This window comes from Ptychodera flava, chromosome 10 (assembly GCF_041260155.1).
Source record: "Ptychodera flava strain L36383 chromosome 10, AS_Pfla_20210202, whole genome shotgun sequence".
NCBI lineage: Eukaryota > Metazoa > Hemichordata > Enteropneusta > Ptychoderidae > Ptychodera > Ptychodera flava.
In genome coordinates this window covers 42,841,073-42,858,029 of record NC_091937.1, presented here as the reverse complement: position 1 = coordinate 42,858,029, position 16,957 = coordinate 42,841,073, and the positions used below count along the sequence as shown (strand labels likewise).

The window sequence follows — 16,957 nt, the reverse complement described above, 5'->3', positions numbered from 1 at the left end:
GTGTATTTTAGTTTAAGATGTCAATCAAGTTAGGTAAGGATTTGAAAGGAATAGTCAAGTTCACCACAGTTTAACTTTATCTCTTGTGTCATCATCCTTGTGTAATTGGTTAAGTTTGTAAGTTGCTCCAGATGTGGATGTACCAGCTGTTCTGGAAGAAAACAATGTTTACTTTTCCCTATAGGGTTTCTGAGTTAATGATTGCATGTTGAAATCTCTCCATGTATCTGGTGCATGGGCAAAATGTAAATATTGGTTGCATGTTATGTATTTCAGTCTATGTCAAATATTGTAAATGAAAAATCAAGAACAGTTTGCTGTGTGCTTGTAAAAGATAACATGTATGTCAATACATATTAAAACTGCCTTGCAGTTTGATTGTCTTAAAAATTATCACAGAATTAGAAAACGAAAAGAAACTAATCAAATTGCTGTAACATATTCACCCTCAGTGTCTGTAGGCCTATACTTAACTATTTTATCATTACATTCAGCTTTTTGTTATATCTTTATCACTCTCCATGGGCCCAGGCACACTTGGGGTCAATGTCATCACTCTGTGCCAGTCTGTGAATGTCAGTCTGTCTGTATTTTTAGGCCCATGTTTCATACAATTGGTGGTTTGTTTTGATAACTTTATTTGGTATATAGGGATAACCTAGCAATACAATTTTTTTGACAAAATGTGACATGACTTCGGTGACCTTTGACCTCAAATATACATATTTGTCCATAACTCAGTAACCACAAGTGCTACACCCTTCATATATGGTATGATGGGACACCTTATGATGCCACATATTGTACCTCATTAATTATGTGCATATCTAATTTTGAGCAAGCCAATAGAGCCAGAGGTCTGATTTTTGATATATAGGGATAACTATAGGAGAGCATTTTTTTTGACAAAATGTAATGTGACCTTGTGACCTTTGACCTCAAATATACATATTTGTCCATAACTCAGTAACCACAAGTGCTACACCCTTCATATCTGGTATGATTGGACACCTTATGATGCCACATATTGTAGCTCATTAATTATGCACATATCTCATTCTGAGCAAGCCAATAGAGCTGGATGTCTGATTTTTGCTAAAAGGGATAACTATAGGAGAGAATTTTTTTGACTAAATGTCATGTGACCTTGATGACCTTTTACCTAAAATATATGTTTATGTCAATAAATAAGTAACCACAAGTGCTATGTCCTTTGTATTTAGTAGGATGGGAGACCTTATGACAACACACGCTTTACCTCATTAATTTTGCACACATCTAATTCTGGGCAAGTGAATAGAGCTAGAGGTCTGATTTTTTGGCATATAGGGATTAATTAGCAATATAATTTTTTTTCAAAATGTCATGTAACCTCAATGACCTTTGACCTTGATTATACATATATATGCATATCTCAATAACCACAAGTTCTATACCCTCCAATTTTGATAGGATATTAGACCTTAAGATGTCACATCTTGTACCTCATTTATTATGCGCATATGTATTTCTTGGCTGGCCAATACTGCTAGAGGTCTGATCTTTTTTCCCGATTTAGAACCATAACTTAGACATGCCTCATGTGTTTCAAATTGGGAACAACGACATAGGCCTATGTGCCCATAGATCTCAACATATACACTCCAGTGATACTTCTTAATGACCACATTTCCCTACCCCATCAAGACTAATACTCCTATTACAAGTGGGGACTGTCATTGTCAATGACTTGTTTAGTTAATGGTGTATCACAGTATTCGATATTTCTAATTCTGTATTTTTTCCATTTTATGTTCTGAATAAATACATTAAACATATTTCACTGTCTCCAGTACATTACATTTAAGTATTTTCACTTCATGCACTTTATCCCTTTCACACATGTTCAAATATCTGACCAGAGAACAAACACTAAATAGTCCAGGATGGGAGCTACAGTGTCATTGACGCTATTTTTTAAATTAATGGCCAAAATGGCTTAAATGCCAAATGTTGACAGTGAAAGGACATGTAGAGACATCAGCAGTAAGACGGCAGCAGCTTTTAACATTTCATCGACAGTAAAACCTTTTAATAATAGTAAAGGCCAAAGTTGACTGTTGGAATCTTTTTCTCAAGGAATGGCAGACATTAGCATGGTATTCTGGAAACCATTCAGTTGTAAAATGAAAATGGCAAAAACTTTCAACGTTGCAGTTCACCTCTGCTCCGAGTCAAGGAAAACAAGTCACTCAGAACAGCGATCCATTACAGGGTGTGAGAGCAATTGAAAATGGACGCACTCTGATGCTTGTCAATAGAATTTCACACCTTAAAAGTGTTGAAGTGCATCATACTATTATAATAGCATTGTGGCATGATGGCATGATGGCCCAAATTACAGTACAAGATTCTCAGGGTTTCCTCTCTGACCTGTGTCTACTGGAGGACATGTGTCTTGTAGAGGATATTTGTAAGCAATGCGGAGACCTTTTGCTCACGTGTCATGCAAACATTCTTTGACATATCAGAGATAGCTGGCAATGAAAGACGGCTTCACTTTCTACAAGTATGAGAATAATGTTTTGACATGAGCTGACTGCGAGAGAAATGAACTGACCTCGCTCTATGTTGTAGTGAACACAGTATGAAATAATCATCAATGATCAGTGTAGATGCTGACATGTCCCAGCAAAGAAAACTCCACATTGTTCATAGAATCACACCTTGGATTTTGCCAAGAGTAAATTATTAACCCTTTGAGCGCCAAAGTCAATTTTTGTCACCTTTACAAAATGTGCCCCAGTCAAATTTTTTTAGATTTTTGCCAAAAGTTTGGTGAAAAACTGTAGCCAATGAAACGTGATGTCAATTTGATCCAAAATTATCAAAAATATTACAGAAAAATTCATAAAAATTGGTAAAATGTTGCACTGAAATTTTGGTGAAGTGAGCCATATGATTTTTGCACAATGAATTTTTAACAAAGATTGTTTAACTTTTGCCCCTTTTGATTATTCACTGACTGATATTCCAAAATGTACATGCAACATTATCATGGTGATAAATAATTATGTCAAGTTACCAGGTTCTTCTATCACTCTAAAGTCAAGTAAGGTTTGTAAAGGAAGAAATGTCCTATAGAATGCACCCTACTGATGTATATACAAATTATTATGCTCTACTTATTATTACACAATGTTGTATTATGTATTCATCTATAATTTTTGTTCTTGCTATTTTACCATATAATGTCCCTTGATAATAGAGCTATCACTGTGTATAAGGTGTGCTAAGCAGGTGTATTGATTGCTGCAGTTCCGTACCCAACAACTTCAAAATAATTTTGTGCCCACCTTTCCCAACTACACAAAATTGTCAGGGTAAGTTGTGGCCTATGGAACTGCACAGCAAGTGTAATGTGTGCACTCACTGTTACAGTTAGTGATCTTCAGTCATTCTTGAGACACATTACACGGTAACTGTTTGATATAATATTTAGTTTTCCATAATTCATTAACATAAACCACGTCCGTAATTCACCTGTGACCTGGAGTTGTGCAACATGTACTGGGAGTTGTGTTGAGGCGAAAAATTGTTTGTATATGAATGTCGTTCAGTATGTTGAATACTGAACATAATATATGCTGTATTATGGAGTGAGGTACCTTGGATGGTAATTTGACCGAAAGTTGACCAGTTTTACATAATAGTGTACTTTGTACATAGATTCCTGCCAAGACTTTGCAAACTTTATGTTCTTTTACATGATGCAAAACAGCTGCACTGATATTATACTATTTATAGAGTAAAGTTTATTCAGACAGCTGGAAAATAAACAACATAAATGGGTGGACAGTGTCAGCCATTAGGATCTGTGCCATTGCATTGGTGTCATTCCTACAGCATTGTTGACTTTACATCAAATCAACAATTAGTGATAATGTAGAAGTATTTGTAGACGATGAGTTGTTATCTCACATCTGCTGCAGGGTGAATATAGCGTGACTTTACAAGTGAAAGGCCAGTGCAAGTACAATAAGAGATCTGTAAAGTGTTCACTTTACCTGTTGCCCAGTTGTGTGATTTAAAATTCATCCTGCTAAAAATAGTCTTTGAGAATTTTGAGTGTGGCTTTATATAGGACTGTATGAACATCAAAGCACAAAGTTCACTACAGACATGTAAGATACTTTTAGTAAAATCAGTATGTGCATGCACAGTGTATATGGGACTCTGTGATCACCGATGCACAAAGTTCATAAGAGACTTCAAGATAGTATGAGGCTACACTGTCTATACACATGTACATGTATGTACAGTGGTTGTTGCATCATTTGCCGATTACAACACCAATATGTACAGCTTATTTGGTTGTCCAAAAGCTGTCTATTGTTACGTGCAGAGAAAACGAACAAAAGGGTGAACTCAGCAGTTAACGTTTAAACAAAATTTATTACGAAAATAAAACTAATTGCTAAGTCAGGGATAGAGTACAAGCTTTAAAAGTGTACAGACTACTTATCTCAGCTGGGACGGCAAAGCTCCAGTCTCAGAGTTGTAACAGTCAGTTGGATGAATGAGCAGTCCTTGCAGACTTGAAGCTGCACAAAGTCCACAGTATAAATCCAGCGTTGGCAGTGAAGGTCTTGAAAAGTCTTGAGAATGACTACTGCTGGAGTTTAGTAACACAAGAGACACGATCCCAAAAGTCTGACTGGAAGCTGTGCACGTCCCTTTTATAAAGGCATATAAGAACAATCTAGAACTTTTATTGACATGCTAATTACTGTTCTAAAATTATCTCTCTTACACAACTAATCAACTTTCCAGAACATTCCAAACATGACTAATTGAATTCAAGGTTGTGAGGTCATTAAGGGCAGTGACCTTGAGAATGTTCTAGACTAATTGAACTCAGGTCATGATGAGTGTGGGGTAAATGACCTACATAACACACCCCCTCTTCAAAAGGGAAAATTTTAAAAAAAAATTTTCTTTTACAAATGCAATCTTAAAAGTGTGAACAACAATAAGCTCTAAATACGAGAGAGACAGTCTGCAATTAAATTGTCTCTGCCTTTGATATGTCTAATATCAAGATTAAACTCCTGTAACATTAAACTCCATCTTAGCAATCTGATTTTTGCCTTTAAATTTCTGCAGAAAAACAAGAGGGTTGTGATCAATATAAACCACTATTGGCTGATTTGAAGAAGTAACATAAACTTCAAAATGCTGTAAAGCTAATATCAAAGATAAACACTCTTTTTCAATTGTAGAGTAGTTTCTCTGGGATTTGTTAAATTTGTGTGAAAAGTAGCAAACAGGATGATCTACACCATGACTATCCTCTTGCAATAAAACAGCACCAGCAGCCGTATCACTAGCATCTACAGCTAATTTGAATGGCAAAGTGAAATCTGGTGCAGACAACACTGGGGCACTTGCAGTATGGCTTTAAGTGTATCAAATGCCTGTTGGCATTGCTCTGACCAAACAAACTTTACTTTCTTTTAAGTAAGTTAGTCAAAGGCTCAGTAATTGTGGAGAAATTTGGACAGAATTTTCTGTAGTATCCAGCCATACCGAGAAGCGCATCAGTTGTCGTTTACAGTTTGGTATGGGAAAACTTGAAATGGCACTGATTTTGGCATCAACAGGTTTTACCTCACCCTGTCCTACAGTATGTCCGAGGTAAGTCACCCTCGCCCAACCAAACTCAGATTTGGCAAGGTTGACAGTCAACATTGCTTTACTCAGTCTCTCAAAGAACTTCCGCATGAGCTTGATGTGTTCCTCCCAGGTGTCACTATACAGGATGACGTCGTCAACGTATTGCACACCCGTCTAGCCCGGATATGACGTCGTTGATCATCCGTTGGAACGTTGCCGGAGAGTTCTTCATTCCGAATGGCATCACCTTGTACTGGAACAATCCGTCTGGTGTAACAAAGGCGGATATTTCACGAGCACGATCCGTCAGAGGGACTTGCCAAAATCCCTTCAGTAGGTCAAATTTCGTCACATACTTGGCTTTTCCCACTCGGTCGATGCAGTCATCAATCCTCGGGATTGGGAAAGTGTCTGTCTTTGTTAAAGTGTTGACCTTCCTAAAGTCCGTGCACATACGATAACTGTGATCTGATTTGGGAACAAGTATGCACGGCGAACTCCAGTTACTTTTACTGGGTTCAATGAAGTCATTGTCCAGCAGGTATTTGACTTCTTCCTGTAGATATTTCGCTTTTGTTGGATTCAGTCTGTATGGATGTTGTTTTACAGGCTTACTGTCCCCAACATCAACGTCGTGATAGATGACGTTTGTCCTCGTTGGAACATCTTGAAATAGGTGTTTATATTCGTGGAGCAGTTCTTTCACCTGTTGTTGTTGTTCTGGCTGGAGGTGTGCCAACTTTGTAGACTCCAGCTTCTCCAGGATTTCTGAGTTCTGAAGCTTGACCGAGCCCAGCTTTGAGTTTAGAGTATTTTCACTCAAGACAGTTTCAGTATCACTATCTTCATAATGGCCAGAACTGACGGTACTGACAGGCTGAGTTATAGTAGGATTATCCCTATCCAAATATGGCTTAAGCATATTTATGTGACATAGCTGTTTTTGTTTTCACCGTCGGTGTTATTATGATGTAATTTAAATCACTCAATTTCTTATCAATTAGATATGGCCCAAAGTAACGAGCATGGAGTGGTTTGCCAGGAATTGGAAGTAGAACAAGAACTTTTGACCTGGTTCAAACTTCCGTTTTGAGGTGCTTTTATCATATTTGGTTTTCATTGACTGCTGAGATGACTCAAGATTTTCTCTGGCTAATTCACATGCTTTAGAGAGTTTTGTACGAAAATCTGACACATATTGCAAAATATTCAGACAATCATCATCGTCTGATAGGAATTTCTCTTTAACGAGCTTAAGTGGGCCACGGACTGTATGTCCAAATACAAGCTCAAATGGGCTAAAACCAAGAGACTCTTGAATTGACTCTCTCACAGCAAAGAGCAAAAAATGAATTCCTTCATCCCACTGTTTCTCTGTGTCAAAACAGTAGGTCCTAATCATGTTTTTCAAAGTTTGATGAAATCGCTCAAGAGCACCCTGACTTTCTGGATGATAGGCGGATGACCTGTACTGTTTAATGCCTAGCTGATCCATTACTTGTTGAAAAATTCCAGACATAAAGTTGGAGCCTTGATCGGACTGGACACATTTAGGGAGGCCGAATAAAGTGAAAAATTTGACTAAAGCTCTCACTATAGTCTTTGTCTTTATATTTCTCAGTGGTATGGCTTCGGGGAACCGAGTTGATGTACACATAATTGTCAACATGTACTCATTTCCTGATCTTGTTTTTGGTAGGGGCCCAACACAGTCTATTAGTATCCTACTAAATGGTTCTTGAAATGCAGGAATTGGCTGTAAGGGGCCTTTGGAATGGTCTGATTTGGCTTTCCTACCATTTGACATGTGTGACAAGTTTTACAGAAATGTGCTACATCCTGCCTGAGATTAGGCCAATAAAAGTGACTGAGAATTTTGTGATAAGTTTTCCTTACTCCTAAATGACCAGCCCAGGGCGTTTCATGGGCCAGGCGCAATATTTCAGCACGATAGGGCTTTGGAACCACAATTTGATGTTTTATAGCCCAATCGTCATCAACCAAGACATCTGGAGGTCTCCATTTACGCATGAGAATACCAGATTTTGTATAATAGGAAACAGAGCTATCTGAAGTTTTATCTTCATCATCTACCCTGTCAAACAAAGACAAAATATCTGGTTCTTTGTGTTGTTCTGCAATGAGATTTGATCTAGAAAATGTCTGACTTTGGTCAGCAGAAGTTTTACTGGAAGTTTCAAATCCACGAGGGATAACGGAATGATCCGTGTCAAACACCTGACTGAGAAAGGTGTCATTTAAGTCAACATCTGTGACATTATTTTGAGAGTATTTTGATTCTCGAAGTTTTCTTTGACATGGCTCGAGTAATAGCACATGAAGGAAATAAATCGGGTATCTCTTGTTCAATTGGCTCTGGATCCTGATCTAAACTAGGATTATCAGTCACAAGTGATTAGTAATGACCTTGTCCCCAGCAAGGTCGTTTCCAAGAAGAAGGTGAATCCCTTCAAAAGGCAAAAAAGGCCTAATACCTAAAGTCACAGGTCCAGAAACAAAGTCCGAAGACAAATAGACATTATGGAGAGGAACAGGAATGTAGTCATTACAATCTACCCCCTTAATAAGAACTTTAGAACCTGAAAATGACTTTTCAGAAAACGCAGGGTATCTGCCAACAAAAGAGACTGGGAAGCCCGGTATCTCTTAAATTTTGACAGGGGTAGCGGAAGAGAAATCACTAGAAAGTGATATAAACCATCATGAATAAATGGTTCGAAATACCCATAATGCTATCTTGAGAAGAATTGACCTTGACCTCATTAATTGGGGATAGAGGGGTTTAACCTCAGAAAATGTGTTGCACACATTATTAGACTCTAATTGAGTTGATGAAGAAATAAAGCCGGTTGGCTTAGATCCACTTTGACCACTTTGACCTTCACGTTTTCTTTTCAATTTGAAACACTCTGACATTAAATGGCCGTCTTTCTTACAATAATTACAAGAAAGTGTACCGAACTGTTTGTCAGAAGGAGATTGAGACTTGGGATCTGATGATGTGGGAGTGTTACTTGACTCTGTGAACTGTTGTCATTTGATTTTCTACTGTCCTTTGAAAAATTCTTGGATGAAAAGGACGAGTTAAATTTACCTGCATTGTTTCTGTATGAAAAGGACTGGGATGGTTTGCTGAGAAATGAAGATTTGTGGGTCAATGAATAATCATCGGCCAAACGTGCAGCAACCTCCAATGTATCTGCCTTTTGTTCATTGATAAACGTCTTGATGTCACTCCGAATGCACCTCTTAAATTCCTCAATCAAAACAAGCTGTCGTAATTTGTCATAATTCTGACTGACCTTTTCAGAAGAACACCAACGATCAAACAGTTGTTCTTTTGTTCGAGCAAATTCAACATAAGTTTGATCCTTCACCTTCTCACAATCCCTAAATTTCTGACGGTAAGCTTCAGGCACCAACTCATAACCCTTGAGAATTAATTCCTTCACAGAATCATAATCTGAAGCCTGCTCTACTGACAACTGAATGTAAATTTCTCTGGCTTTACCCACCAAAGCACTCTGCAAAAGCATAGACCAGGACTCCTTAGGCCAATTCAGACTCTGAGCAATTTTCTCAAAATGAAGGAATATTTATCAACATCCTTTTCTTGGAAAGGGGGAACTAACCTGAAATGCTTAGTGATGTCAAACTTGTCTGAAGGGAAGAATTTTCCTGACTGTCCAAGCTCTAAACGTTTCATTTCTAATCTTTCCTGCCTATCTTTCTCTCTCTGTCTTTCTTCCATTTCTAATTGCATTTGTATTTTTTCTTTTTCTAATGCCTGTCTCTCTTTTTCCATTTGTAATTCTAGTTTCTTGATCTCCAAATTTGTCTTCATTTCTAATTCTAATTTTCTGAGTTCAGAGGTAGACTCGGGCTCATAATCTTTCAGGGTGGATTCCTCAAATTGGCCTAAATCAACTAGATGTTTGGCAATACGGTACTGTATTTCCCTCTTGCGCATAGATCTTTTGACTTCTACTTTAAGGAAATTGGCCAGTGTTATGAGGTCATCTTTTCTGAGGGAATCAAATGTGTCCTGATCAAGGTCATCCATTTCCTCTGGTTTAAATTCCGCCATGATTGAATTTCGCTGAGTTCAAAGTATACAGTAGTTTTTGAAAATGTTGTCAAAATGTTGTCAAACGGCTCAAAATATTCGTATCCCGGACGAGCCCCCAATTTGTTACGTGCAGAGAAAACGAACAAAAGGGTGAACTCAGCAGTTAACGTTTAAACAAAATTTATTACGAAAATAAAACTAATTGCTAAGTCAGGGATAGAGTACAAGCTTTAAAAGTGTACAGACTACTTATCTCAGCTGGGACGGCAAAGCTCCAGTCTCAGAGTTGTAACAGTCAGTTGGATGAATGAACAGTCCTTGCAGGCTTGAAGCTGCACAAAGTCCACAGTATAAATCCAGCGTTGGCAGTAAAGGTCTTGAAAAGTCTTGAGAATGACTACTGCTGGAGTTTAGTAACACACAAGAGACACGATCCCAAAAGTCTGACTGGAAGCTGTGCACGTCCCTTTTATAAAGGCATATAAGACAATCTAGAACTTTTATTGACATGCTAATTACTGTTCTAAAATTATCTCTCTTACACAACTAATCAACTTTCCAGAACATTCCAAACATGACTAATTGAATTCAAGGTTGTGAGGTCATCAAGGGCAGTGACCTTGAGAATGTTCTAGACTAATTGAACTCAGGTCATGATGAGTGTGGGGTAAATGACCTACATAACACTATACATGTAAGCTGTCCAACTGTTTATTTTTTCCTAAAAGACCGGAAGCCATCTTGTCTAAATGGCTCATGTCAGCACATTTTGTTAGAAACCTACAATTTGTGCTTTCAAGTCTGAATGACATGTTTGAAAATGGGAATAAAAAGAGTTGTCAGTAAGTGACATTTATTGTAAAATTTCTTCTCCGGGAAAGAATCAAAAGAAATTCTGAAAATGAGTTGTATGAGTGACAAAGGTGTATTTACCATGCACACATATACATGTATGGGTCTGTTATTTTGGAAGATTTTGACTGATTGTTTTTCTTCTTTTTTCACAGAATGAAACCAATGTTATAGACAGAGACTTTTCATGTGACACACCATGTAAAATACACATTGTAAGTATATGCTGTAAACTCTATCATTTTTATATTGCCAGTGTCCTCTACAGATGGCAAAAAACAGGGTGATCAATTTACATAACAATGTACAATCTGCATATTCTTTTATATAGTTATTAACATATGAACAGGTTGCCTTAATAAAAGAGGGGTGTCACACCCCTCAAAATCCCCTTGTGGAGAACCCTAATCGTGCATCAAACTTACAATTTATTGCTTCACATCATAATCAAGTGTGACCATAGCATATTGACCACATTGTGGTTTTGCATACATGTACATTCAAGAAACTTTTGACAGAATTCAAACTTTTGCAATCCTGTATGGGATGAACATGAATGACATGAAGGGTATTCTTTGAAAAATATGTCAGCATAGTGTACAGCTGAGTCTTGGTCATCAACCACACTCTTGTATTACACTATTTTATAGTAAATTAATGTTGAGTTAGTAGTTTAAAACTGTAAATTTGTTAGAGTTCAGGTTGCTAAACTGTCACAGTAATGCTTAATTTCAGTCCAGACTAGTTTGACAACATCAACATCACAATACTCATACTATGCATTTTAAAAACTTAAGGAAAGAACACAAAATTGTGTTTTGTTTTCTTGAACAAAAATAATGAAAATGTTATTAAATATTACAGTCATTGTCCCATCAAGCAGACCCACTGTAACCAGACTACGCAGAAAATACAAATGGACTGCTCAGTTTTCAAAAGCAATGTTATCAGTGTTGTCATAAACAGCATGTGACAGATTGTATCAGTTGTAGGGGTCGTGTACTGGCTCTGTGTAGCAAACTTTATATGTGTAGAGATTTCTGATTGAAAAATTACAACCCTGTGTGTATTAACACCCTCTGTGGTAAGCACATACAGGCTTGTACAGATGTAAGCTGTGAAAAGTCCTTTGTAGTAGTAGAACATGATAGCGTTATGAAAATATTTGAAAGGGCTTGTTTTGAGTATTAGAGTACTGGCAGGTTTCCTGTAACTGTGCGTGTGGAATTTAATTGAAGGGACAGAAGCTTGTAACTTTTGGTGAATTTTTCACTAATGGCACTTAAAAATCATGGTATTTATCAAATGAAAAGGCTGTGAAGGACCATGGACCAGCACATCTCTATAAAAGTCAACTCCACTAAGTAGTGGGTGTGTGAACATGCTTGGGGGATTACAGCAAGAACTTGCAGTTGACATTACTAGTGAAAAAATCAACAGTGAAATAATTATTGCATGTTACAGCGACATGTTTGTTTTAAAGTTTAGGGTAAAATGGGCGTCAGGGGACAGATATAATTTGCACTCTTAAATTTTACCGGTACAATACTTTTCTGGTCAACCATTTGCGGGACTCATTTTTGAAACTATTGGAGCAAGAAAACTTTTTACCATCTTAGTATTTCGAAAATCAATTTTTTTCCCGTAGAGTTAACACAGGAATTTTGAATTTCAAATATCGGTAAATATAAGGAAAATTGTTTCTCTGGTACCACACTTTGCACAATGACCCTTGATTTGCATTCTTTATATGATAAGAGAATTGTTGATTTTATTGAGGAAAGTTCAAGCAAAAGTTTAAATCTTTCACTTTCAAAGCACATACGAGCATATTGAGATAATTCCTGTAACTTTAAATAACATTTTGATGAGTTTTTGATCCAGAAACAGGATCATTCCTTTGTCTAATTCATAAAATAAGTTGAAATACACAGTAGCTAAGTGACAATTTGTAATTTATGGTTGGTTTGATAGATGCTTTCCTGTCTGAAGTAGAAGATGATCATAAGGTGTTTCAACATGATTTAAGGAGTGCCAATAGATTAAAATAGTCTGTTTTACAAACAGATATAGACTATACACTGAAAAATATATCAAAAAATACAGCTATCTCATTTGTAAACTTCTATAGCATTCTATGGAATCTTGTTTTCCTGTAGAATTCCATAGAAAATCGCGCTAAAACTCTGGTTACTTCTATTCATAAGTATATTTTACAATAAGTCCATAAGTATATTTACAATCACGTTAAAAGTACTATTCACGATTCTCTGCATGGGTTTCTTCCGCGCAGATCAACAGCCACTAATCTTCTGTCATACAACAAGTTTATTACTGAGGCTGTTTCCACTGGTCTTCAAGTAGATACCATTTACACCGATTTTTCAAAAGCTTTCGATTCAGTTAATCATCAGCTTTTGGTTCACAAATTAAATTATTACGGCATACATGGAAACCTACTCTCTTGGTTTTATTCGTACCTAGAGGGTAGGAGACAAAGGGTTGTCATCGGTGGGCACGAGTCTGCGGAGATGTGTGTTCCCTCTGGTGTTCCTCAAGGCTCACTACTGGGTCCGCTTTTATTTATTTTATATATCAATGACCTGCCCATGTCTATCCATCATTCGACCATGTTTCTGTATGCCGATGATTCGAAATTTTCTCGGATCATCAAAACTGAATCGGATTGCAGACTATTGCAATCAGATATCTCTCTTGTTGGTATTGGTGCAAAGCATGGAAAGTTAAACTAAATCTTAAAAAATGTTTTGTTATTTCATTCTCCAACAAGCGTATTCCAGTTCATTCCAATTATAAGCTTTATAAGCAATCAATCACACGTGTTGATGTCATCAAGGATCTTGGTGTTTATTTCTCCAAAAATCTAAGCTTTGTACACCACATCAATTGCACAATCAAAAGAGCACATCAATTGGTCGGTTTTATTAAACGGACTTGCTGCGACTTCACTAATACCACTGCCATCAAAAGTATTTACATTGCACTTGTTAGGAGTATCCTTGAGTATTGTTCAGTAGTGTGGTCTCCACACCAGAAGTCGTACATTGACAAATTGAACGAGTTCAGAAGAAATTTATTAAATTTCTTTGTTTTAAGGAGGGTGTGGAGTACAATGTTGATAATTATTTTACATTATGTTCTTATTTTAAACTTTCGCCTCTTTTTATTCGTCGTCAAGTTTTAGATCTTTGTTTTATTCACAAGTGTGTCAATTTCATTACCGATTGTCCAGATATTAATAGCTCCTTCACTTTCTTTGTGCCCCCAAGGCGTCTCAGGTCTTCTGACCTTTTCCGGATTCCAAATCACCGCGTTAACCTGTCTAAATATTGTTTTTCGTCTCGGGCAATGTCACTTTTAAATAGTGTCTATCGTTCTGATATTGATTTGTTTACCAGTCTTAGTGCTTTTAAAACACAAGTGTCATCTGTTTTATTATCTCTTGCTGATAGTCATTTTACTACCGAGAGTTTTGATGTTTGTCAGTCTCTGTTGTTACTTGTTTAGTGCCTTTTTTTTAATTAGTTTCTGCATGTTGTAATTTGTCTTTTTCATGTTTTAATTTTTCTCTGTTTGCATCCAGTTATTGGGCTATGCCTGTTGGATGTCAGAATGAATAAATAAATAAATAAATAAATAAATTGAACTTCTATAGACATCTATAGAATATGTAACCTATAGAACTAATGAAGAATTCTAGAGAGTGAAACAATGGTATCAAAACACCATAAATACGGTACTATTCACACGTTGCAATTAATGTTTATTTCATTTTCGGCATTAGATACTTCCAGTTTCTCACTTCTAGGAAAGGATTTAAATGTTTTCCTGTACAGTGAAATTCTGACAAACAGTGACCCAAGCATCTGGTAATTGTTTATGTAAATTTGCCGGTTTCCGATAATTTACAATGACACATCAACAATGGGGAATGTGTTTATAAATCCTGCAGACAGAGCGTGGTAGCAAGGCCGATAAAAATGGGCTTAAATTTCACTGGCAGCCTTCTTTCTCAGCTAAAATGACAGACAAACACAAGATTTTGACACAGACTTGATTATTTAACCAGACTGATTGTGTGAAATGAGGGAGATAAACTCAGATCAGTTTCAAAACCAGAAACATATTGTACCATTTTCATCTTTTAGCCATGTTAGACCCTATGAAAACCCTTTTCAATTATTCTGTTATAAAGCAGTGAGGAGTTTGCAGTTCAAATTGTATCAATAGAATACCAGAAACTTGGGCAAAACCAACCAAAACTTGCACACATCTGATCGGTTCAGTTGCAATAAGATCTTTCAACTCAGTGATGACCTGGGTTGATATTATCAAAAGAAATTGATGGAAAGACAGTTGATTGACTGTAGTTCACCAGGCAGACTGTGTGAATTGGTAGTTACGATTCAATTTTGTGAAAGTCTTCTTCATTTAAACCGGTGTGCGGGGTATAAAAGGCCCCTAACTTATTGAAAATTCATAATGGCACTTGAGTGACAACTGGCAATAGCTAGGTAGACCGCTCTGTGAAAATCGGCCTAAACGATTCTCAAACATATATTATTGGCATACCATGAACATAGACTGTTTCATAACACCTAGGCCATACAGTTATCTGCAAAGTTTCACAAATGATGAAAGTCAATCAAGACTTAGCGTATGACAGATCTTTTCTGGACACTAGATTCATATATTTCTAACATGTCCTTACAGACCTGTTACAAAAGTTGTAGTCATAATACTCATGTAATTTAATAACTTAGTGTATTTTCTTGTACAAAATGAACCTTAAGACCAAAGAATGAATGTATTTGACCTCTTTTTGTCTTCTTTTCTTTCATTTCAGTGTATATATGGCTGTGGTTTGTGGCAAGATGCAATTCATGGCAGCTGTAGCAGAGCCTGCGTGAGTACTGTTACAATTACAGACCCACATTCATCCCAACGGAAACATATACTCAGTGAAAGTGGTCCATTTTGTTAATTTGAGACTCCGATAACTCACAAAGGTCATAACTTGCTACACACATTGCGTTCCTTGCATTCCTACAAAGGGTGGTCACCAGGCTTTGCTGTTTACATCCAAGTGTCCCATATTTTGAAGAAATTTTGAAAGTCTCTGATTTCAACAAACAAACCGAAATGCATTGATAGACAGATCCAAGGTGCAGCCCTAGTTGCTATGGTGAATTTGAGCGTGTTGATGGTTTCAGTAAGACGTGCCTACTCTTTGAACTTATAATAATTCTGACACTGCCAAACTGCAGCTCCATCGGCTGGAATCATTGGTGTATATTGCATTTTTTATATTCCCAACATAAAATACAGTACAATTTTTCTTAACCCTTTGAGTGCTGTAATTTTTCCCACCATATTTTAGTGCAACAGTTTACCAATTTTTATGAATTTTTCTGTAATTTTTTGGATAATTTTGAACAAAATGGTCATCGCATTTTATCAGCTACATTTTCTCATCAAAATTTTGGCAAAAATCGTAAAATAATTGACTGGGATATATTTTTTAAAGGCAACAAAAATTTACTTTGGGGCTCAAAGCGTTAACATACTACCAAAATAATGTCAAAATGTCTAGTGTTCAACTTGCCAACATTGATGTTTTGTTTTGTGTATAACATCCAGTGTTGTTGTCTTCAACGGAATTGTTGTTTGGACTGAAATTCATTTGACATCAATAACATTATTTACTGTACACAATAAGTTATGTTGGCAAAGCTAATCCTTTGCAGTGATATTTTAACACACTTTGGATAGGAAAAGAACATATTTAATGAAAATATCAAAAAGTTCCAGCTATTGTCCCATTCATTAAATTAATAATTGAATTTACTTTTTGCTTTAAATGAATGAACTTCAGTAAGACATCAGGGTTAATTATCATCAGCAATCACTTTTACTTCATGCTGTTGTGGACACACCGCTGAAAAAAAAAATTAAAAGTCAAGAAATTAATCAGAGTCACAACAAATGTTGTTATGTGTATAAATATTCATGCTCAAGATCGCAATAATCATGGGAAATCAATTTATTTAGTGTTTAAGGGTTTTTCGTCACTATGTACTGGTGTAAGTTCTGACACAAAGAGAGTTGCCCTCAGTGCCCACTTAACTGTTTTCCTCTTAACTGTAATTTGTAAACAAATGATGTTTTTGCAAACTGAATAATGCCAGAATGTAAATGTTTTGGTTGCACAAATATTTCCCCATGAGAAATTCCAGTAAGTGTCATGTCTTGTCCCTTGCTCTGTGGAATAAATCTTTGAAGCCATAATTTGTAATTCACCCGTGGTTGAGAATTTTAATTGCATTGACAGACTGTCAC

The 16,957-nt window shown here is 36.5% G+C and overlaps 1 protein-coding gene across 1 annotated transcript in view; it reads left to right on the top strand.

Annotated features, from left to right (window-relative positions):
- LOC139142887 (proto-oncogene tyrosine-protein kinase ROS-like) overlaps window positions 1–16,957 on the top strand; it is a 54,502-nt gene that overhangs the window by 21,352 nt on the left and 16,193 nt on the right. The window contains exons 2-3 of the mRNA XM_070713069.1: window positions 10,753–10,812; window positions 15,465–15,524. Coding sequence (XP_070569170.1) covers window positions 10,753–10,812; window positions 15,465–15,524 — 120 coding nt within the window. The remainder of the gene's footprint in view (window positions 1–10,752; window positions 10,813–15,464; window positions 15,525–16,957) is intronic.